The following is a 22306-nucleotide window of genomic DNA, read 5'->3' as shown; positions in this document are numbered from 1 at the left end:
CCTCCAGTGGTAAGGATAGTAAAACACCCCAGTCCTCCAGCTGTAAGGATAGTAAAACACCCCAGTCCTCCAGTGGTAAGGATAGTAAAACACCCCAGTCCTCCAGTGGTAAGGATAGTAAAACACCCCAGTCCTCCAGTGGTAAGGATGAGTAAAACACCCCAGTCCTCCAGTAGTAAGGATGAGTAAAACACCCCAGTCCTCCAGGGGTAAGGATGAGTAAAACACCCCAGTCCTCCAGTGGTAAGGATGAGTAAAACACCCCAGTCCTCCAGTGGTAAGGATGAGTAAAACACCCCAGTCCTCCAGTGGTAAGGATGAGTAAAACACCCCAGTCCTCCAGTGGTAAGGATGAGTAAAACACCCCAGTCCTCCAGTGGTAAGGATGAGTAAAACACCCCAGTCCTCTAGTGGTAAGGATGAGTAAAACACCCCAGTCCTCCAGTGGTAAGGATGAGTAAAACACCCCAGTCCTCCAGTGGTAAGGATGAGTAAAACACCCCAGTCCTCCAGCTGTAAGGATGAGTAAAACACCCCAGTCCTCCAGTGGTAAGGATAGTAAAACACCCCAGTCCTCCAGTGGTAAGGATAGTAAAACACCCCAGTCCTCCAGTGGTAAGGATGAGTAAAACACCCCAGTCCTCCAGTGGTAAGGATGAGTAAAACACCCCAGTCCTCCAGCTGTAAGGATAGTAAAACACCCCAGTCCTCTAGTGGTAAGGATAGTAAAACACCCCAGTCCTCCAGTGGTAAGGATGAGTAAAACACCCCAGTCCTCCAGTGGTAAGGATGAGTAAAACACCCCAGTCCTCCAGTGGTAAGGATAGTAAAACACCCCAGTCCTCCAGTGGTAAGGATGAGTAAAACACCCCAGTCCTCCAGTGGTAAGGAGGAGAAGCGGCCATGGGTCGACCAGCTCGGATATCTAAAGCAAATTAACATTTTTACTTTAACCCATTTGACCTGGGAACGATTACAAATGTCTTCTAAATCCTGACAGTTTTCTGAAAAACCCCCATCGTTCTCAAACATTTTTATGTCAAGGACCCCCAAGATTATATGTAATTGGCTGCCGGCCCCCATCTGAAAAAATGTTGTTCCAGGGACCCCCCCCCACCAGAAGCAAAGATTTAAGTTAAAAACGTTCGCTCTGAAAGTATATTCAAAGATTTGCGCCACATTTTCACGGGTTTTCAAAATTAGCAGACCTACAAGCTCTACTAGCACGGCACTCGGTGCCACGCTATGAGCTTGTAGATCTGCTATTTTTCAATAGCTAAAGTATAATATAACAAAATGGACCCCTGGGGGTCCCCGGACCCCACTTTGGGAACCACTGGCCTAAAAGACCATTTGTAAACATAGCTGGTATATTGGATACTGTAGAAATAATTGAATAAATTAAATAAATGGTTCAGCCAGTGAGTGTGACACACTACAACCATTACAACACTGTTGTTTAACCACTACAACCATTACAACACTGTTGTTTTTGAATAAATTAAATAAATGGTTCAGCCTGTGAGTGTGACACACTACAACCATTACAACACTGTTTTTGGCAGCAACTTTTTGATTTTAGTTGTAGTCAGTCTCTTCAATAGTTTATCTAGTTTTAGTCACATTTTAGTCACCTGGAATATTTGTGTTAATCTACAGTTGATTTAGTCGACTAAAATGTATTTTGGCGGGCCTTGATGCCGTCGTAATGACTGTTTTTACACTTGCTGAAAATAGCCGATCTACAAGCTCACAACGCGTCGCAGCAGCTTGTAGATCGTCTATTTTCAGCATGCAACCGAGTGTAAAATGACTCATACTGGATCTCTTGTCCACTAGTCCCCTCCTAACATTTTAGTCTAGTTTTTATTTGACGACGAAATCGTCAGCATATTTAGTCTTAGTTTCCGTTTAGTTTGTCAGTGAAAAAAGGTAGTCGACGAACATTTTTCGTCTTAGTTTTAGTCGACAAAAACACTGCATTATTTACAACACATGTTTTTTGTCCCTTTTTGCAGTTTTCAGGCACCAGAATGTAGAGGAAGGGAACCGTCTTCTGGAGAGGAATGTAGAGGAAGGGAACCGTCTTCTGGAGAGGAATGGAGATGCAACACAACACACCGTATATTCACTATCTATACCAGAATGTAGAGGAAGGGAACCGTCTTCTGGAGAGGAATGGAGATGCAACACAACACACCGTATATTCACTATCTATACACAGAGATTAAAATAGGCTGCATTTTGCATCCCAAAACGCAGTTTATAGTTAAAGGACAACTTTAGTTTTTTTCAACCAAGGTTCATGTTTTAGGATGTTAGAGAAAGTAAAAGATGAGTGTTATTTTTTTTTAGGGATTTTAGCTGTTTTTGACAGGGGGGGCGGGGGCATTCGAGCATGGGGCTAAATATGTATTTTTTACAACATTTTATGGTGATTTCTTTTTTATTTACTATAGTCCGATAGGGTTAGGGTCCGATAAGAAATCGCCATAAAATGTTGTAAAAAATACATATTTAGCCCCATGCTCGAATGCCCCCGCCCCCTTGTCAAAAACAGCTAAAATCCCTAAAACGAAAGAAAGCAGCAAATGAAAAAAAAATAACACTCATCTTTTACTTTCTCTAATAACATCCTAAAACATGAACCTTGGTTGAAAAAAACTAAAGTTGTCCTTTTTTTAAGGGACGCAATAAAACAACGACCTCTGCATCCACGGGATGCACTACTGTTTTTTAGTTTATTTTGCTAGCTTTAGTTATAATAATCATTTCTTCTTCTGTTTTCTACATGAATATAACCACATTATAACCATGCTGCAATTTGTAAAAATGGCAAAATATGACTCCTAACGTCGTTGAAGTGGGACTCATAAAATGTCCCTGGGACTCATTTCTAAAAGACCATCCCTGCATCCTGGGACTCATTACATTGAAAACCTGTTTACATCACTGTATACAGTCATCGTGCTATCATGGTCATATTTAATCTGCTCTTTGTACTACTATGCACTTCTTTTGTACAATTTTACAGAAATGTTGGATTATTTTACAAAACATTTAACAAAACGTTAATTTCCAACTTTCTGAAATAAAGTTAAAAAAAGAAAGAAAAAAGGTTTGCTCCACATAATGCGAGTGATTTTCCTTAATGATTATATCTGGTTTCAGTATTTATTTATGTTGTATTTTCTCTATTATTAAGGATATTGTAGTCTGGTCGGGAGGGAGGCGGGGGTCGTGAGACATGGCCAAAGGGGCGGCGGTAGAGTGGCTGGATGGTAACCGCAAGGTTCCCGGTTCGATCCCTGTGGGCTCCCCCAGAGTTAGTGTTGAAGTGTCCTTGAGCAAGAATCTGAACCCCTAATTGCTCCTGATGTGCAGGTTGGTGCCTTGCATGGTTTCCTCCACCATCGGTGTATGAATGTAATGCACAATCTATGTAAAGGTGTGTGAATGTGTGGGTGAATGCACAAGCTATGTAAAGGTGTGTGAATGAATGTAATGCACAATCTATGTAAAGGTGTGTGAATGAATGTAATGCACAATCTATGTAAAGGTGTGTGAATGTGTGGGTGAATGTAATGCACAATCTATGTAAAGGTGTGTGAATGTAATGCACAATCTATGTAAAGGTGTGTGAATGTAATGCACAATCTATGTAAAGTGCCTTGGATAAAGCCGCTATATAAATGCACCATTTACCAAAGCATTTCCGGGGGTCCCCAGCCAAAAACGCTGAGAACCCCTGCCTTGGATCACAAACCCCCAAAAGACGGCCGAAACCTAAAGGATCGTAGCGATCCCTCCAGTCATAATAGTCAAACACAGATGGGAATCTTTAAAAATTTATTGAGCTAAACTTAACGTCTTAAATGTACATAATATGCGTGAAATCGGGTGACATATAATTATAGACACACTGAACGTAAGCTATTAAAAAGAAAAGGACAATTCTGCTCATCAATACAGGTTCAGTACGAGAGACTCCACTGTAGCCTGGTGAAACCACTCCCCCTGCTGGACAACATTTGCATTCTGCCAGCAGGCTGAGTCTGGGCTCTCTCAGGCAGAGATGATGTACTCCGGTCCAATTCTGTCCGGACGGCAGAGCGATATGCGGCTGTATGGGGCTGCTAGAGGAGCGATATGCGGCTGTATGAGGCCGCTAGAGGAGCGATATGCGGCTGTATGGGGCCGCTAGAGGCGGGATCAACGCGAGACTTATGACATATTGAAGCTGTGCCACAACGCAAATGTAAACACAACCTAACTAAAGACTACAACTCGAAATTATTATGAGAGATATCAAATGTTTGTCCCGCTGCTTCCGGGTTCATCGTTTCTGCTCGAGAGATCCCAGAAGCAGGCAGGAGGAGGGAACTGGTGAACTCAATACTGCCGCAATCTGGCGGAGTCAGGTTACCACTGTGCACCTCGTACACATCTGACTAGAGACTCTACTGTGCACCTCGTACACATCTGACTAGAGACTCCACTGTGCACCTCGTACACATCTGACTAGAGACTCCACTGTGCACCTCATACACATCTGACTAGAGACTCCACTGTGACCTCATACACCTCTGACTAGAGACTCCACTGTGACCTCATGAGGACTGTGACTAGAGGCCACATTCCAACACCCCAAAGCTCGGCCACTCCAGCATGGTGGTGTTATGATGAAGTTGGTGAAATACGTGACCGTCTCGTGGACCTCACCTCACACGGAGGTCTTTAAATATGTGGCCTGAATACAGCTCTGCTAAACTGCAACGATTTACGTTCAGAAACTGACGAGAGAGTTTTCAACCAGTGGTCCTTGAGGGATTTCTAGGTGGTCCCCATGCTAAATGATAGTCGGTAACCAAATGGACCCTTATAAATCTTTAATTCTTGAGTGTAAAATGGACCCATAAGGGTTAAACATCTCATGTTAATTTACATAGAAGTCTACACAATTAGATGATATCCAACAAAATATCCTTTAGTTTCGGGTCTGAGAGGCTAAATGTCATCAAATGGTGGTCCGTGACTCAAATGGGTCTGAGGGGCTAAATGTCATCAAACGGTGGTTCCGTGGCTCAAATGGGTCTGAGAGGCTAAATGTCATCAAATGGTGGTCCGTGACTCAAATGGGTCTGAGAGGCTAAATGTCATCTGATGGTGGTTCCGTGGCTCTAATGATAAATAATGGGCCTTGATTATGAAAAGGTCACCAATTTCCCCGTAACACCACCATACTGGGGGGGGGGGGGTAATATTGGAATTTGGCCTAACTTATCAAAATGTCCTGCTGCGACCCAGAGGTTCACCATCACATTATTCAGACGAGTGGTATGGGGATTTTGGGGCGACACTGTGGGGGGAGGAGAGGGGGGGGGGGGGTTACTGGTAATACGGCCTGTAGCGGGACTGGTCGGGATGGTGGGGACCGGGCATTTGGCCCTGCGGGGGCCCAGGCGGGGGGCCCTGCATCCGCGGGGGCCCCGGATGGGGGGGCCCCCTCGGGGCGGGCCACCCCATCCCGGGGCTGAGCCCTCCCCCGGGGGGCTGCCCGCTGAAGGGGGGACTGAGGGTGCCCTGGCCCCCCTCCTCGGAGAACTGCTGCATGGAGTTGGGGTTGTAGTGGTGGGGCGGCGGCTGGTGGGGGCCCCCCGCGTTGGGGGGACCGCCGTGCTGCTGCTGCTGCTGTGGCGGGCCCTGAGGGGGGTGGGGGGGGCCCCGGCGGGGGGGGCGGGTGGTTCATGTAGGGGGGCATCTGGCCCATGATGTGCCCCGGGGGAGGGGTGTTGGGCGGGGCGAGGGCCGAGGACATGGGCCCCCCGGGCGGCGGGCCCCCCTGGCCGTACACCATGTGGGGTCCCGTCTGAGGGCCCTGGCCCTGCGGAGGGGGGGGCCCGTGCTGCATGCCGGGGTGGCTGATGGGGGGAGGGGGGGGCGGCGGGGGCCCATAGTGCTGCTGCGGAGGGGGCGGCGCCATCATGTGGTGAGAGTGGGGCGGCACGCCCACGCCGGGCGGCTGGCCGGGGTACTCCCCAACCCCGGGATGGTGGTGTGGAGGGGGAGGAGGGGGCTGCTGCTGCTGGGACCCCGGGGGGCCCTGGGGGGGGCCCCCGCCGGGGCCGCTGGGGGGCTCGCCCCCACCGGGGCCGCCGCGGGGAGGCGGGGCCGAGGAGGAGGAGGCGGAGTCGTCCTGGATGGGCACGGTGATCAGGTTGCTGTGTTGACGCGTGGTCACCGTGGATATGCGGAACGTCTCCGAGGACGGGGGCGGGGCGTCGTGGGGCCCGGGGGGCGGCGGCTGGCCGTACGGGTCACCGTGACCTCCACCTGGGGGGGGATATGGAAATAAATGTAATGTCACGATATTTCTTCATGATATTTTTTGATGCAATTTTTATGGTTATTTCAAGTTACTCAACCCATTTAGGCCTGACGTCGAAATAGAAAACATTTCTTATGAAACCTGACAGTTTTCTTGTTTCTATATTAGTGGTTCTCAATATTTCATGTCAAGGACCCCAAAAATACCGACCCACATCTGAAAATATGTTGTTCCAGGAACCCCCTCAGAAGCAAAGATTTGAGTTAAAAACGTTCGCTCTGAAATAATATATATATGTATATATTCAAAGATTTGTGCCTTATTTTCACGATTTTTCTAAAATAGCATATATATATATATATATATATATATATATATACGATATCTCCGAAAAGGCATGTCATGGAGACGAAATGTTATCACGATACCCCTCCCCCCTTACCTCCTCCGTGCTTGAGTGGCGCTGGGAGGTGCCCGTGGTTCTTGTTGGGGTTGAGGTGGGGCGGGGGCACGCGGAAGCGCTCGGGCACCTCGGAGGAGGCCCCCGGGGGCAGGTGGAGGCCCCCGGGCTCCGGGCGGCCCCCTCCTCCGGGGCCCGACGACTTGGCCGCTCGCAGGTGGCGGTGGTTGACGTGGGCCTGCAAGGGGAGGGGCGGCAACAATGATTACATCATCGTCTAAATCACTAATTATTTGAGATGATGATCGCAATTATTTTTCCATGTTAGTAAAATTCCCAAATCCGAGTAAGGAAGCTACCATTTCCGTTCACGAAAATATATTTTAAAATATCTTATTTTTTCCATTTCCGCTAAGCAGCAAGCTATATATGCTTAGTTGATTTTGATTCATATTAGGATAAGTTTGTGCGAAAAAAGTGGGGAGGCGGCTCCACTTCCACTTTATATTTTACTCGTGATCGGAGCTTCCGTTGCTCCAGACTGTACGACGGAAGCATTTATATTTTACTCGTGATCAGAGCTTCCGTTGCTCCAGACTGTATGACGGAAGCATTTATATTTTACTCGTGATCAGAGCTTCCGTTGCTCCAGACTGTATGACGGAAGCATTTATATTTTACTCGTGATCAGAGCTTCCGTCGCTCCAGACTGTATGACGGAAGCATTTATATTTTACTCGTGATCAGAGCTTCCGTCGCTCCAGACTGTATGATGGAAGCATTTATATTTTACTCATGATCAGAGCTTCCGTTGCTCCAGACTGTATGATGGAAGCATTTATATTTTACTAATGATCAGAGCTTCCGTTGCTCCAGACTGTATGATGGAAGCATTTATATTTTACTCATGATCAGAGCTTCCGTTGCTCCAGACTGTATGATGGAAGCATTTATATTTTACTCATGATCAGAGCTTCCGTTGCTCCAGACTGTATGATGGAAGCATTTATATTTTACTAATGATCAGAGCTTCCGTTGCTCCAGACTGTATGATGGAAGCATTTATATTTTACTCATGATCAGAGCTTCCGTTGCTCCAGACTGTATGATGGAAGCATTTATATTTTACTAATGATCAGAGCTTCCGTTGCTCCAGACTGTATGATGGAAGCATTTATATTTTACTAATGATCAGAGCTTCCGTTGCTCCAGACTGTATGACGGAAGCATTTATATTTTACTCGTGATCAGAGCTTCCGTTGCTCCAGACTGTATGACGGAAGCATTTATATTTTACTCGTGATCAGAGCTTCCGTTGCTCCAGACTGTATGACGGAAGCATTTATATTTTACTCATGATCAGAGCTTCCGTTGCTCCAGACTGTACGACGGAAGCATTTATATTTTACTCGTGATCAGAGCTTCCGTTGCTCCAGACTGTACGACGGAAGCATTTATATTTTACTCGTGATCAGAGCTTCCGTTGCTCCAGACTGTACGACGGAAGCATTTATATTTTACTCGTGATCAGAGCTTCCGTTGCTCCAGACTGTACGACGGAAGCATTTATATTTTACTCGTGATCAGAGCTTCCGTTGCTCCAGACTGTACGACGGAAGCATTTATATTTTACTCGTGATCAGAGCTTCCGTTGCTCCAGACTGTACGACGGAAGCATTTATATTTTACTCGTGATCAGAGCTTCCGTTGCTCCAGACTGTACGACGGAAGCATTTATATTTTACTCGTGATCAGAGCTTCCGTTGCTCCAGACTGTACGACGGAAGCATTTATATTTTACTCGTGATCAGAGCTTCCGTTGCTCCAGACTGTACGACGGAAGCATTTATATTTTACTCGTGATCAGAGCTTCCGTTGCTCCAGACTGTACGACGGAAGCATTTATATTTTACTCGTGATCAGAGCTTCCGTTGCTCCAGACTGTACGACGGAAGCATTTATATTTTACTCGTGATCAGAGCTTCCGTTGCTCCAGACTGTATGACGGAAGCATTTATATTTTACTCGTGATCAGAGCTTCCGTTGCTCCAGACTGTATGACGGAAGCATTTATATTTTACTCGTGATCAGAGCTTCCGTTGCTCCAGACTGTATGACGGAAGCATTTATATTTTACTCGTGATCAGAGCTTCCGTTGCTCCAGACTGTATGACGGAAGCATTTATATTTTACTCGTGATCAGAGCTTCCGTTGCTCCAGACTGTATGACGGAAGCATTTATATTTTACTCGTGATCAGAGCTTCCGTTGCTCCAGACTGTATGACGGAAGCATTTATATTTTACTCGTGATCAGAGCTTCCGTTGCTCCAGACTGTATGACGGAAGCATTTATATTTTACTCGTGATCAGAGCTTCCGTTGCTCCAGACTGTATGACGGAAGCATTTATATTTTACTCGTGATCAGAGCTTCCGTTGCTCCAGACTGTACGACGGAAGCATTTATATTTTACTCGTGATCAGAGCTTCCGTTGCTCCAGACTGTACGACGGAAGCATTTATATTTTACTCGTGATCAGAGCTTCCGTTGCTCCAGACTGTACGACGGAAGCATTTATATTTTACTCGTGATCAGAGCTTCCGTTGCTCCAGACTGTACGACGGAAGCATTTATATTTTACTCGTGATCAGAGCTTCCGTTGCTCCAGACTGTACGACGGAAGCATTTATATTTTACTCGTGATCAGAGCTTCCGTCGCTCCAGACTGTATGACGGAAGCATTTATATTTTACTCGTGATCAGAGCTTCCGTCGCTCCAGACTGTATGACGGAAGCATTTATATTTTACTCGTGATCAGAGCTTCCGTCGCTCCAGACTGTATGACGGAAGCATTTATATTTTACTCGTGATCAGAGCTTCCGTTGCTCCAGACTGTACGACGGAAGCATTTATATTTTACTCATGATCAGAGCTTCCGTTGCTCCAGACTGTACGACGGAAGCATTTATATTTTACTCACTCATGTAAAGTGTTACCTGTAGGTCTGGTTGGGACAGGTGTATTATATGAAGGTGTACCTGTAGGTCTCGTTGGGACAGGTGTATATTTACCTGGAGGTCTGGTTGGGACAGGTGTATTATATTAAGGTGTACCTGGAGGTCTCGTTGGGACAGGTAGGTGCGCTTGCATCCCGGGACGATGCTGCACATGTACAGCGCCCCGCGCAGGCTCTGCTCGATGCGCTGCACCGGGTCGGTGCAGTTGTACATGGTGAGCCTGGTGGACACGCAACGCAGGGAGGACATGTTCACCATTCAAAAAAAACATTTAGACGCTTTCTTAAAAAAACTATTTTTCTATGTCAGTCGTTCTCAAACATTTTCATGTCAAGGACCCCCCCCCCCCCCCCCCGGAAGCAAAGAATTGAGTTAAAAACGTTTGCTCTGAAATATATATTCAAAGATTTGCGACACATTTTTCTAAAATAGCATTTTAGCTATTTTTCAATAGCTAAAGTATAACATAATGTTTAAAACACCAAAAGGGGTTCTCGACCCCAAAATGGGTTAAACTTAAGCGTGTGAGCAGCAGCTTACCCGGGACACATCTTGTCTCCCTTCTTCTCGTGAAGCAGGGCGCACTCGTAGCAGAACACGTGCTTACACGGGATCTGAGGAGACACACCATACGTTAGACTCATAGCGGCAGCGTTGTTTTTGGCAGCAAAACTTCTATTTTAGTCTAGTCAGTCTTTGGAATGAAACTTAATTTAGTTTTAGTCACGTTTTAGTGTTAGTCTAGTTTTAGTCGACGAAATATCATAAGATTTGAGTCGACTAAAATGTGTTTTGGCGGGCCTTGATGCCGTCGTAATGGCTGATTTTACACTTAGCTTAGCTTCTATATCAGAGGTGCTCAATCTTTTCCATGTCAAGGACCCCCAGAATTATCTGTATTTGGCTGCGTACCCCCACCTGAAAATATGTTCTTCCAGGGACCTCCCCCAGAAACAAAGATTTGAGTTAAAAACGTTCACTGTGAAAGAATATATATTCAATGATTTGCGACACATTTTCACGATCTTTCAAAACAATAGCAGATCTACAAGCTCGCAGCGCGACACTCGGTAACCGCGCTGCGAGCTTGTAGATCTGCTATTTTTCAATAGCTAAAGTATGACATAATGCTTAAAAAAAACACCGAAAGGGGTTCCCGTCCTGGATGGGTTGAGATGCACGCCGGCGGTACGGTACGTACCATCCGTCCGTAGATGTGAATCGGAAGACCACATTTGTCACAGAAGTGAACTGGAATGTCGTCCTTCTCACCGATCAGATTCAACTGTTGGAAGAAAGAACAATAGAGTATAATAAGAGTATACTTGCGTTGTCGTCTGACAATAATTGAGGTCCTTCTTAACCCATTCTGACCTGAGATCAGATTCTAAAAATGTCTTCTACATCCTGACAGTTTTCTGAAAAAGCTATGTTTCTATGTCAGTCGTTCTTCGATTTTTCAAAAATAGCAGACCTACAAGCTCGTAGCGCGCCACTCGGTGGCGCGCTACGAGCTTGTAGATCTGCTATTTTTCAATAGCTAAAGCATGACATAATGCTTAAAACACCAAAATGGGTTCCCGCCCAAAATGGGTTAAATGAATTCCTCAAACTTTTCCATATCGTTTCCAAGTAGCTCAGAATTATTTTCCAAAATTAAAGCTACTACAGCTCTATGTGCTGGACATTCTTGATCAACTTTTTTATTTATTTCCCCCCCACTTTAGTCACTGTCAATTTCCCCCCATTTCTATTGGTGTAGTCCCCCTCTGTGGTGCCCCAACGACCCTCCAGGGTTACGGGATAGGTGAGGTGAGGTGAGGGGAGCCCCCCTCACTGCCAACCTCCGTTGGTCTTAGAATCTATTTTATGCTCATTTTACAGATTATAAAATATAGTGGGAGGATATAACAAAACGGAACAATGGAACGCCGTCCCACACGTCATATTAATAAATGACATCTCTGAAGCAAGGATGTCTCGTTCTGTGGCCAAGTCGGTTGACCTGCCAAAACACGTGATGGTCTTTGACACTTTGAGGGCATACTACGCGTTACCCGCATTTTAATAAAATATTCCACGCTGCCGAGATTGTTTTATTACCTTTAGATCATACGCTGAAGTATTTGGGCTTTTGATCGGCGAAAATCCGGCGAAAATAGGTTACTCCGTTAGTTATTTACGATCGCACCACCCGCCATCTTGGTACGCCACAAGACGGGTGCATAAGACCCTCCTCCATGAGGCGTAGTACCCCGTTCACTTGCATTGGACTCAATTTCCCAGAAGCCCTAGCGGCCCAGCGCATGGGTCGATTTCCGGTTTCGTCGTCATAACATGAAGGTCTCATGTTATGACGAGTTTCTTTTTAATTATTAAAATACAGCGAATTAAACGCATTAAACAAATAGCGGGAATGTCGTATTACGCAGCGGGGGAACACTGGAGTAAACAATTAGCGTCCGTCAAACTGTTAAAGGACCACTTCACCACTTTTCAACATCTCTTCATATTATTGGTCCTCACTAATGTTCATGATAAAACACCACCATTTTTTTCCTACTCAGTCTGTGTCTCATAGGAGGGCTTGGGCAGTTCGGACACCCGTCCACCAGTGACATCATCATTAGGCAGATTTTTTTTTAAACAAGATTTCTTTTAAAATATATTTAGATTTGTATTATCGTGAGAACGATGGCTTCAACTTTTGCATTGCAACTTTTCAGGAAAAGAAAGCCTGCCGTTTCTATTAGCTTGGATTCACCATCGATGATGTCACTGGTGGGCGGGTTTCTGAACTGCCCACAGCCCTCCTATGAGACACAGACTGAGTAGGAAAAAATTGTGGTGTTTTATCATGAACATTAGTTAGGACCAATTATAGGAAGAGAAGTTGAAAAGTGGTGAAGTGGTCCTTTAAGGACTTCAAATAACGTCAATGTCCGAATGTGCGTAATCACTGCTGTCGTATTTACTATTTAGGCCACGTCTCGCAAGACCTGGATGTGCGTTATGCCAAATCCACAAGATCTGCCCCAATATTTCAGGATTTAAGGAGAAGAGGGGAGTGAAATGCACCTTATAGTCCCAAAACAACTGCTGGGGGAACCTCCTCTGACTCCCAAAGACGTCGCCGGCCTTGGCGCCGCAGTCGAATTTCTCCTCCTTCTTAAATACAAAGTTCTCTGTGAAACAGAAAATAAATGTTGGATGAGTTAACGCTGAAACTCCATGTTGAGGAACGCACGACCTGGAGCACACACACTCCACTGACATTACAAATATAGAGGGTCTTAGATTAATCCTTTCTGTATCATTCAAGAATAGGAACGGCACCGATGTATCGGACACCTATCGGGTATTGACCGATGGCAGTAGATAATATTTATCTGATTGATTGATTGATTGAACATTTTATTCACATTACGTAGAATGGGTACATTTCAAACAAAAGCACAAGATTCTGAACATGTATTTCTTGCATTGAAGATTTGTTTCTCTGGCAGCACAAAAGGGGAAAATTCAATTTATACATCGACCACCACACGAATTCTACTTCTCTCTTTTCTTTTTGTCAATAACAAATCATCAAGCATGTCTTAAAACCATCCATCAGTGCATCGTTTGCGGCGCCCGTAACAGTGCCATTACACTTAGGTATTAAATAAAAATAGACGATCTACAAGCTCTCACACACACGTATGGTTAGTAGGCCTATATACACGGAGCGTACCCTCGTCTCCTGGCGGGGGTTTGAAGGGTCTGCTGCTGGTGGATCTCGGGGGTCTGGTGGGAGGTTTTCTCAGAGGCTGTTTGGAGATGAGCTTGATGGGGATGCGTCTACGGACGTCCGGCCCGCCCAGACTCCCAGACCCGTCGCTGCCTTGGAGGTCATTGTCTGCAGAGGAGGAGGGAAAAAAGACGTTCTTTTAGTAGTGTTTTAAAGGAGAATTCCATACTAAAAGGCTTTCTTACCTTTCTTTGTAGTCGTTACGTCCCCACCAAAGAGGTCCAGGTGTTATTTTGTGCAAAAGCTCCTTATTGGCTATTTCCCCTACCATAAGCCCTAAATGAATTGCATTGCATTTTTTTTTGTATATATCCTCTCTTCATAATGTAAATAATATCCCAAGCGGCACAACACCCCATAGCCCCATTCAATTCAATGCAATTCATTGAGGGCTTATGGGAAATAGCCAATAAGGAGCTTTTGCACAAAAAAACACCTGGACCTCTTTGGTGGGGACGTAACGACTACAAAGAAAGGTAAGAAATCTACAAGCTCACAACGTGTCGCTCCGCGCCACGTGGTGAGCTTGTAGATCTGCTATTTTCACTACTTCTTAAATATGTGTTCTAATTCATGGAATTCCTTAAGATTCGTCTTTCATTCACAAGACATTACGGGAGAGGAAAAAAAATCATTGGTATTTTTTTTTATTCAAAATTCACAAAAAAAGGTTAGATTTTTTGGGAATGTCTTTTTGAAAATGTTTTGTAATAATAATAATTAAAAACCAAATGTAGGAAACAAAAGCTAAGTTGACCCGTAACAATGTGCACTCGTTTTAATTAATGGGTCACACTGCTGACTCCTGCATTATGTGCAAATTCGAAACAGGTGGTACGCAGGGCCGTTCAGTGACTTCCACGAGTGCTTCCAAACTCCAACACTTAGAAAAAGAATCACCTGCAGAGAATTTCTTGACAGAAAGTAGCTCATAACATGTCTACGGTGGATTTTTATGAAACAAAAGCTTACTAGCTTAGCAGATTGAAAGAGGATAATTCAAGCTTGGCCTAGAGCTGCAATGTTGGTGAGTTTAACGTTGTTTAATACAAGCAGATTAAAAAGCAAATTGGATGAATGGGGAGTGAATGGAGGGTATTGCAACTCTAGATTCATCCCATTATTAAAACAATCTAGAGTTGCAAATTGTGGCTAGGGTTGGAGGTGGTGACGATATTTTATAATGCATATTAAGCAAACATTACGTGCAATTTCAAAACAGGTCATATACTATGATTTCCAACGAGCGCTTCCAATCTCCCAACAGCAGTACAATGAAACCAAATGGACCCGTCATTTTACGCTCTCAAGAGACTTAAATTGTTAAACAGTTTTGCATTGCTTATTTTACAAGAAAGACGTCTAGACTCTACACAATTTAGGGAATGTAGAATAATTGTTGTTTTCGTCAATCTTTTTCCTGTTATCTCTCCTAATGGTACCAACATCAATACAGCATGGAATATTGTCTGCGGCCTGAACGCTTTGGGTCTGAGAGGCTAAATGTCATCAAATGGTGCTCTCAAATGACAGGGTTAAGGCTTTGGACCAGGTCACCCTGACCGTTAACGGGTTACCTGGTTACTTATGACCTCACAGTGATTCTGACAGAGCTTTTTTTCAAGTTCAGCTGACATTGATTGATTACCAGTTTGCAGAATTACAGTACATTTCAAGCACGTAACTCAATACGAAGACTGTTAACTGTGAGTGGACGACCCAATAAAGCGTTACACTTGTTTACAAGAGGGTCCACCTTGTTCAATTCATCAAAACTTTTAGAGACGTACAAATAGACACTTCTATAAAGCCAAAGAGAATTCAGTGCCAGACAGACAGGGTGGGGCGCGACTTCAAGAGACTCACATTTACATTTTCTACACTACAAGCTCCGAGTCAAATTGATTGATTCATTGACTGTAGAATCACGGGGTAGTTAGTAGTTCAAGGAAAACCAGAAAAAGCGCTAAGACTTGTTTACGTAAAAGTTCTCCATTTTCCATTCATCAAAAGATAAAAAATAAACATAAAATATCCCCCTAATAAATAATGCAATTCAACTAATCGCAGTAACGTTGCTTAATTGCTGCTCGTTATAGGTCCTTTTCTATATCATTAATATCAATAAGCAATCTCTATAAATTATATTAAATAAATGTAACTTGTGTGTATGTATGTATGCCCCTCCTCAAACCCAAGGCGGAGTGGAAATGACAACTTTATCTAGCGTTAACAAGGTCAAGCAGTGGTTCCCAAACTTTTTCATGTCAAGGACCCCCAAATTGACACTGATGAGCCCCGCGGACCCCCATTTGAAAAACATATGCCAGGGACCCCCATAAGAGAAGATCTGTACGGCTCTAGCAGTGATTCTCAACCCGTTTCATTTCAAGGACCCCCCCAGTTTGACATGCATTAGTCTACGGACCCCCCTTTTAATGTAGTCATTTCTATCTCTGGGACCCCCGATTTATGATGTAAAATCAATGTTATGTAACTCTGAGAGTGAACAAATGGACCCGTCAGGGTCTATTTGGTTCCATTTGTACACTCTCAGAGTTACAGACCCATAAAAGGGTCCATTTGGTTCCAAACTGTCATTTAGCCGGGGACCCCCTGGATCTCCCTCAGGGACCCCTGGGGGTCCCCGGACCCCACAAATGTGTTCTGAATAAAGAACAGTTAGCTCTATTGCGCTGCTATGTGTGTGTGTGTGTGTGTGTTAGCACAGGCTAGCTAAACTTGCTAACAGGTTGCTGTCTGTCTATGTGGACGACAGTTTTACAGTTAATAAATCATGTTTAATATTAATTATTATAAGTGTCATAACGTCGCTGAGCATGTTAAAGAATCATACCGCTGTTAAAATAATAACATTAGTATGTATTATTATGCTAACGTGGCTAACGGCTAACTTACCATTTTGGTCCATGATCCATTAACGTAACGAAGGAACGCAATGCATTGTGGGATAGGGAAGAGAGGGGGGGCTATGGGAGAGTCTGAGAGAGGTCCCATAGGCCGGGGGGCCTGGACTGCTGCTGATTCTGTCATTGGTTGGCTTGGTTGTCAGGGCGACTAGCAAGTTTGGCACTGTCTGGCACTACCGCACGATTGATTGATTGATTGATTGATTGATTGATTGATTGATTGATTGATTGATTGATTGATTGATTGATTGATTGACAGTTTGCAGAATTACAGTACATTTCAAGCACAACTCAATACCAAAAACTAACTAACTAACTAATTAACTGTGAGCCCACCTATCAATTCATCAATTCATCAAAACATTAGAGACATACGAATATACACAACTATAGTCAAAACAGGATCTCATCATAGAGGGGGTAAAAGGGGAAACTAAACTACCATCTAACTGCTACCATCTGTACCACCCCAGGGGGACTGTTTATAAACTAAACTACCATCTAACTGTTACCATCTGTACCACCCCAGGGGGACTGTTTATAAACTTTCACTATTTAATTATAATAAACAGTGACATTATAGGCCTATAGCTTTTTTATTATATAGCATTAAATAATACTCAAATTACATTCACAAAAAGGATGTTCAACTTTCTGTTGAAAACAACAACACAGTGTAAAAGATTTTGATTAGGTTATTGCGAATCTTTGCGACCAAAGGTCGCAGTTAACTATGGAAATATGCATTTCCTGTCAGTGTGTTGGTTTGTCGGGCACGTGACATCATGTGACATCATCAGGGGTGGACCGTGGAGATATTGATGTCATCAATATTGGCCAGCAACTCTACATCTGAACTCAAACTCTTAGATTAGATCTCCATATGGAGCTGACCTGTTCTGACATTCCATATGTTGATCCTTCCCTATCCATGATCATCCTTCATCTTCGATGTCTATTTGAGGCTTTTTTATTCCTTTTCTCTTCCCCGTGGACGGCGGCCCAACAAACGGTTCGCTCCGCGGCCCACGGGGGACTAGTCCCCCGGGACCCCCGTGGTTCCTACGGCCCTGGACACGCAGCAAAGGCAGACGGGATTGAGACTCGAACACGCCATCAGGATGGGATGGGGCGGCGGTGGCTCAGGGGTAGAGTGCCTGGATGGTAACCGTAAGGTTGCCAGTTCGAACCCGGGCTCCCCCAGAGTTAGTGTCGAAGTGTCCTTGAGCAAGACACTGAACCCCTAATTGCTCCTGATGTGCAGGTTGGTGCCTTGCATGGTTTCCGCTGCCATCGGTGTGTGAATGTGTGTGTGAATGGGTGAATGTAATGCACAATCTATGTAAAGGTGTGTGAATGTGTGTGTGAATGGGTGAATGTAATGCACAATCTATGTAAAGGTGTGTGAATGTGTGTGTGAATGGGTGAATGTAATGCACAATCTATGTATAGCGCCTTGGATAAAGGCGCTATATAAATGCACCATTTACCATTTACCATTTACTACCCGGGGACTACCCGGGGACCCCTAGGGGTACTTGAGGGAGTTTCAGGGGGTCCCTATAGAGCGTCGCAGTCCCGCCCCCTACCATGGCCCAGGAAATGATTTTCCTCATAGACATTTCAGAAAGTATTTATTTAAAGACGTTTACGACAAAGCCAACTCGAGTCGTGACAAATCATGACAACAAACACAATTTTTTGGGCCGAACAAATAATTAGAAAGAAGAAAAAAACGGCAGGTTATACAACACTTTTTTTGTTGTTTTTCTTCTTTGTAATTATTTGTTTGGTCCAAAATATTGTTTGTGTTGTCATGAGTTGTCACGACTCGAGTTGGCTTTGTCCGCGGCGTAACCGTCTTTAAATAAATACTTTTTGAAATGTCTATGAGAAAAATGCATTGGGATTCATTTCCTGGGCCATGGTAGGGGGCGGGACTGCGACGCTCTATAGCTAAATCAGAGATGGTTAGGAACAGGAACCAAATGGACCCTTATCATATGGGTCTGTAACTGAGAGTTTCCCCACCCACCCCTTTTCCCCCTCACTGTATGTACAGTATATGTTTATTTCCTTTTTTACCTCCTCTATGATGATTTCCTGTATTTTGTGCTATATAGAGTATATTTGTAGTACGTCTGTAATTATTATGATGAATTGAACATGGTGGGCCCTATTGTAAACAAGTGTACTGTAATGCTTTATGGTGTCGTCCACAGTTAACAGTTTTGTTTTGAGTTGTGTGTAGCCTACTATTCTCCAATCTGTTAATAAAATTCATCAATCAATGTACAAATTAATTTAACCAAATGGACCCTTAAACAGCGTAACAGGTCCATTTGCACTCTCAGAGTTAAATTAACAGTGATTTTACGTTATAAATGTGGCTCCCAGAGATATAAATGCCATTAAATGGGGGTCCATGCTGCCTAATGCATGTCAAACTGGGGGTCCTGGAAATTAAAATGGTTAATTGCGAATCACTGCTAGTCAGAGCCGTAAAAATCTTCTCTTATGGGGGTCCCTGGCATATCTTTTCAAATGGGGGTCCGCAGGCTAGTGGCTATAGTTATAAGTGTCAATGTGGGGGTCCTTGACATGAAAAAGTTTGAGAACCACTGTGCTCAGCACCACTCTCTCTCTCTCTCTCTCTCTCTCACACACACACACACACACACACACACACACTTGTGTCACTCTTTGTCTGATATAGAAGTGTCTATTTGTACGTCTCTAAATGTTTTGATGAATTGAACATGGTGAAATGAAATGAAATGAAATGAAATGATTACTATATTTACCCAGGGTATCTGGGCTAAGCTCAAGAACTTGTTTCCAGCCAGGCCCTGCTCATAGAACATTTCATCGTAGTGGTTCAATGCCTTGTTCAAGGGCACTTCAGCGGTGGTAATTTTAACGTGTCGGGCCGCTGATTCGAACTGGCGACCTTCCGGTATCAAGACCGCTCCGCAATCCGTTCGGCCACCGCTGCGGACCCTCTTGTAAAGTGTAATGCTTTATTGGGTCGTCCACTCACAGTTAACAGCCTTTGTATTGAGTTTGTGCTTGAAATGTACTGTATCTGCAAACTGTTAATACATATTTCAATCAATCAATCAATCAATCAATCAAACTCTCTCTCTCTCTCACACTCACACACACACACACACACACACACACACACACACACACACACACACACACTCCACTCCACTCTCTGAAAGTCAACGCGCGTGCCCGCGGGCCCCAGGCAGGAACCAAAGCGGGTATTCTTCCGCGCGGCGCGTCCCCGTCACCCCCATCGTCGCCATTTTGATTCAGCAAAAAAATATGACTGAGTTTTTCCTGCTTTTTTTTCTCTCCTCTGTGTGTGACTGACTGTGTGTGAATGCTACAAACTTAGCTTCGTGTTGTTTTTCAACTCGACTTCGTTCGGTTCGGTGTCTAAAGAAGAAGTAGAGCCTAAAGAAGAATCTGTCTGGGAGTGAAGAAGAGAAGCCATTTATTGGAGCTGTTAATGTTTTAATGCGACACAACACTTAGTTTGACAAGACTTTATATAAACGGCCAGGAGGCAGGAGGAGAGACTGAGACAACACACACACACACACACACACACACACACACACACACACACACACACACACACGGTAGCTAAGTTCAGCTAACGGCTAACTTTAGCCCTGCTGTCTGTGTGTCTGTCTGTCGCAGTCCAGACTCCTTCCTTCCTTCTTCACAACAAACCAACAAACAAACACACTTCAGCTGTTGTTGTTGTTGTTGAAGCTAATGGAAGTTAGCTAGTTTGGCTTAGCTGCTGTGTTGTGTTGTTGTTAGTTTGAGCTCCATACATTTATAAAGAAGGAGAGCAGAGGAGACACAACTCTTTGAATCAAAGGTAAGTTGTTGTGTTGTTCAGAAGGACATCTCTGTCTCTCTCTCTCTGAGAGCTGCTGCATCATCAAACTTCAACTCTTTCTTTTAGCTTTCTGTGTGAGAGAGAGAGAGAGTTGGGTGTCTGTCTGTCTGCTTAACTAGTGTCTAGTTTTACCTTTTCATGTCTTCCAAGGTCCATTTATTTATGTATTTATTCATGCATTTGAGCCACTGATGACATTTTTAGTTTAGCCTCTCAGAGACTCAGAGAACCCGAGACTTAAAGATTATTTTGTTCTTGTTGTTGTTGGATTTTCGTCCACAATTCCAATCCATGCTGTATTGATGTTGGTTTGCCATTACAGGCAAAACGTTGATCAAAATAACAACTCTTCTACATCGTGTAGACTTCCTTGTACATTGAGTAATAATGCAGGATGTTTAGCAACAATTTGATCTAATAAGGGGTCCATTTGGTTACCAACTCTTCTCTGGCTTGACTGGAACCCCCCCCCTTTCAAGCCAAGGACCAGCGGTTAGGTGGTCCCCGGACCCCCCACACACTGGCCGAGACTGAGAGAACCCCACTGATGGTTGTTAGCATGACATGCTAACTGTCTGTCAGCTAGTTCTGGTAGCAAGTTGAGAAAAGGAGGAACTTAACTGATTGTGGCTGCAGTGCAGTCAGTGGCCATTTAGTCCAAACTAACTAACTAACTACTGGGAGCTAATGTCGGCTGACTTTAACCAACAGACAAAGCAATGAGATGAACTATTGACTGACTGGTTGTTGTGGGCTGGTTTCTACCAGTAGTAACTTAACCCCAGTTATGATGATCAATTCATGTTGTTGTTAAACGAATGAATCTGGTTCTTCAGAGTGAATACTAGAGAGGATTACAAAGTTGGTTGAGGCCAACAAAAAAGTAACTACATTGTTACTACTGAAGACTATAAACTGTACTACCTTCTAGTTCTGGCGAATGGGTTATACTGACGTTTGAAAGGCTTGTTCTTTTGGACGCGAGTGTGGTCAGAAATGTGTGATTGAATGTGTGCAATATATATATATACTGTTAATGTTGTGCCTTATGTTAGCGCTGGGATTGGAAGTCGAGGTAAACAGAAATCCGAGCTGAGCTCTGCTCTCTCTCTCTCTCTCTCTCCACCACCACCACCACCACAGGCCAGTTGATGCACGACATAGATATCACTTTACATTATTATCACTGGTTCACAAACCCTTTTCATGTCAAGTCAAGGACCCCCAAATTGACACTAATTAGCCCGCAGACCCCTCCAGGGACCCCCCCCCCCCCCCTTAAGTCAAGAGAAGATTTGTATGGCTCTAGCAGTGATTCAAAGTTAATTTCAAAGACCCCCCCCCAGTTTGACATGCATTAGCCTACGGACACCCCATTTAATGGCATTTCTATCTCTGACTGGGACCCCCCAATTTATATTGTAAAATCAATGTTAATTTAACTCCGAGAGTGTACGGGTCCATTTGGTTCCATTTGTACACTCGGAGTTACAGACCCACAAGGGTCCATTTGGTTCCAAACTATCATTTAGCTGGGGGACCTCCCTGGAACTCCCTCAAGGACCCCTGGGGGTCCCCGGACCCCACTTTGGGAACCACTGATTTATATAGCTACATTTTCTTTAGTGGTGGTGGTGTGTCATCTGCATTGTTGTGACAGTTATAAGCCCAATGTAACTGAAAATTGGAGGACCCTTATTTAAAGAAATCTGTGCTATTTCTGGTTATATCCTCACGTAGGATATGGACTGTGAGACTAAAATGTGAGGAAGGGATTAGTGGTCAAGAGATCCAGTAGAAGTCATCTTACACTTGTTTGGATGCTGAGAATAGCCGATCTACAAGCTCACAACGCGCGTTGTGAGCTTGTAGATCTGTTATTTTCAGCAAGTGTAAAATCAGCCATTATGACGGCATC

At 44.3% G+C, this 22306-nt stretch overlaps 3 protein-coding genes and 1 long non-coding RNA gene across 8 annotated transcripts in view; 2 read left to right on the top strand and 2 right to left on the bottom strand.

Moving 5' to 3' along the window:
• The window catches only part of LOC306916320 (chloride anion exchanger-like), a gene marked incomplete at its 5' end in the record, with an annotated part of 56510 nt that extends 54404 nt beyond the window's left edge, over positions 1-2106 (top strand). The window contains one exon of the mRNA XM_079494154.1: positions 2019-2106. Coding sequence (XP_079350280.1) covers positions 2019-2039 — 21 coding nt within the window. The 3' untranslated portion in view covers positions 2040-2106. The remainder of the gene's footprint in view (positions 1-2018) is intronic.
• LOC306916647 overlaps positions 1-22306 on the bottom strand; it is a 571903-nt gene that overhangs the window by 281271 nt on the left and 268326 nt on the right. The gene's annotated exons all lie outside the window — the stretch shown is intronic.
• Positions 3835-16563, bottom strand: LOC306916585 (E3 ubiquitin-protein ligase Hakai-like). Its single transcript, XM_079494516.1, is given in 9 exon segments — positions 3835-5712; positions 5714-6333; positions 6771-6966; positions 9843-9966; positions 10287-10360; positions 10948-11031; positions 12825-12931; positions 13480-13644; positions 16456-16563. Coding segments are annotated over 9 exon segments (1707 nt in total). The 5' UTR covers positions 16469-16563; the 3' UTR covers positions 3835-5388.
• LOC306916473 (serine/threonine-protein phosphatase 6 regulatory subunit 2-like) overlaps positions 19784-22306 on the top strand; it is a 49257-nt gene continuing 46734 nt past the window's right edge. For 3 of the 5 annotated variants that reach the window (XM_079494356.1, XM_079494355.1, XM_079494354.1), the window contains exon 1: positions 19784-20367. The gene's annotated coding sequence lies outside the window, so the exon portion shown is untranslated. The remainder of the gene's footprint in view (positions 20368-22306) is intronic. The other 2 variants (XM_079494360.1, XM_079494357.1) reach the window with 1 other exon arrangement.

The sequence above is a fragment of the Electrona antarctica genome (assembly GCF_951216825.1).
Source record: "Electrona antarctica genome assembly, chromosome: 23".
Taxonomy (NCBI): domain Eukaryota; kingdom Metazoa; phylum Chordata; class Actinopteri; order Myctophiformes; family Myctophidae; genus Electrona; species Electrona antarctica.
The sequence above is the reverse complement of the archived record's forward strand: the minus strand, read 5'-3'. Positions and strand labels throughout refer to the sequence as shown.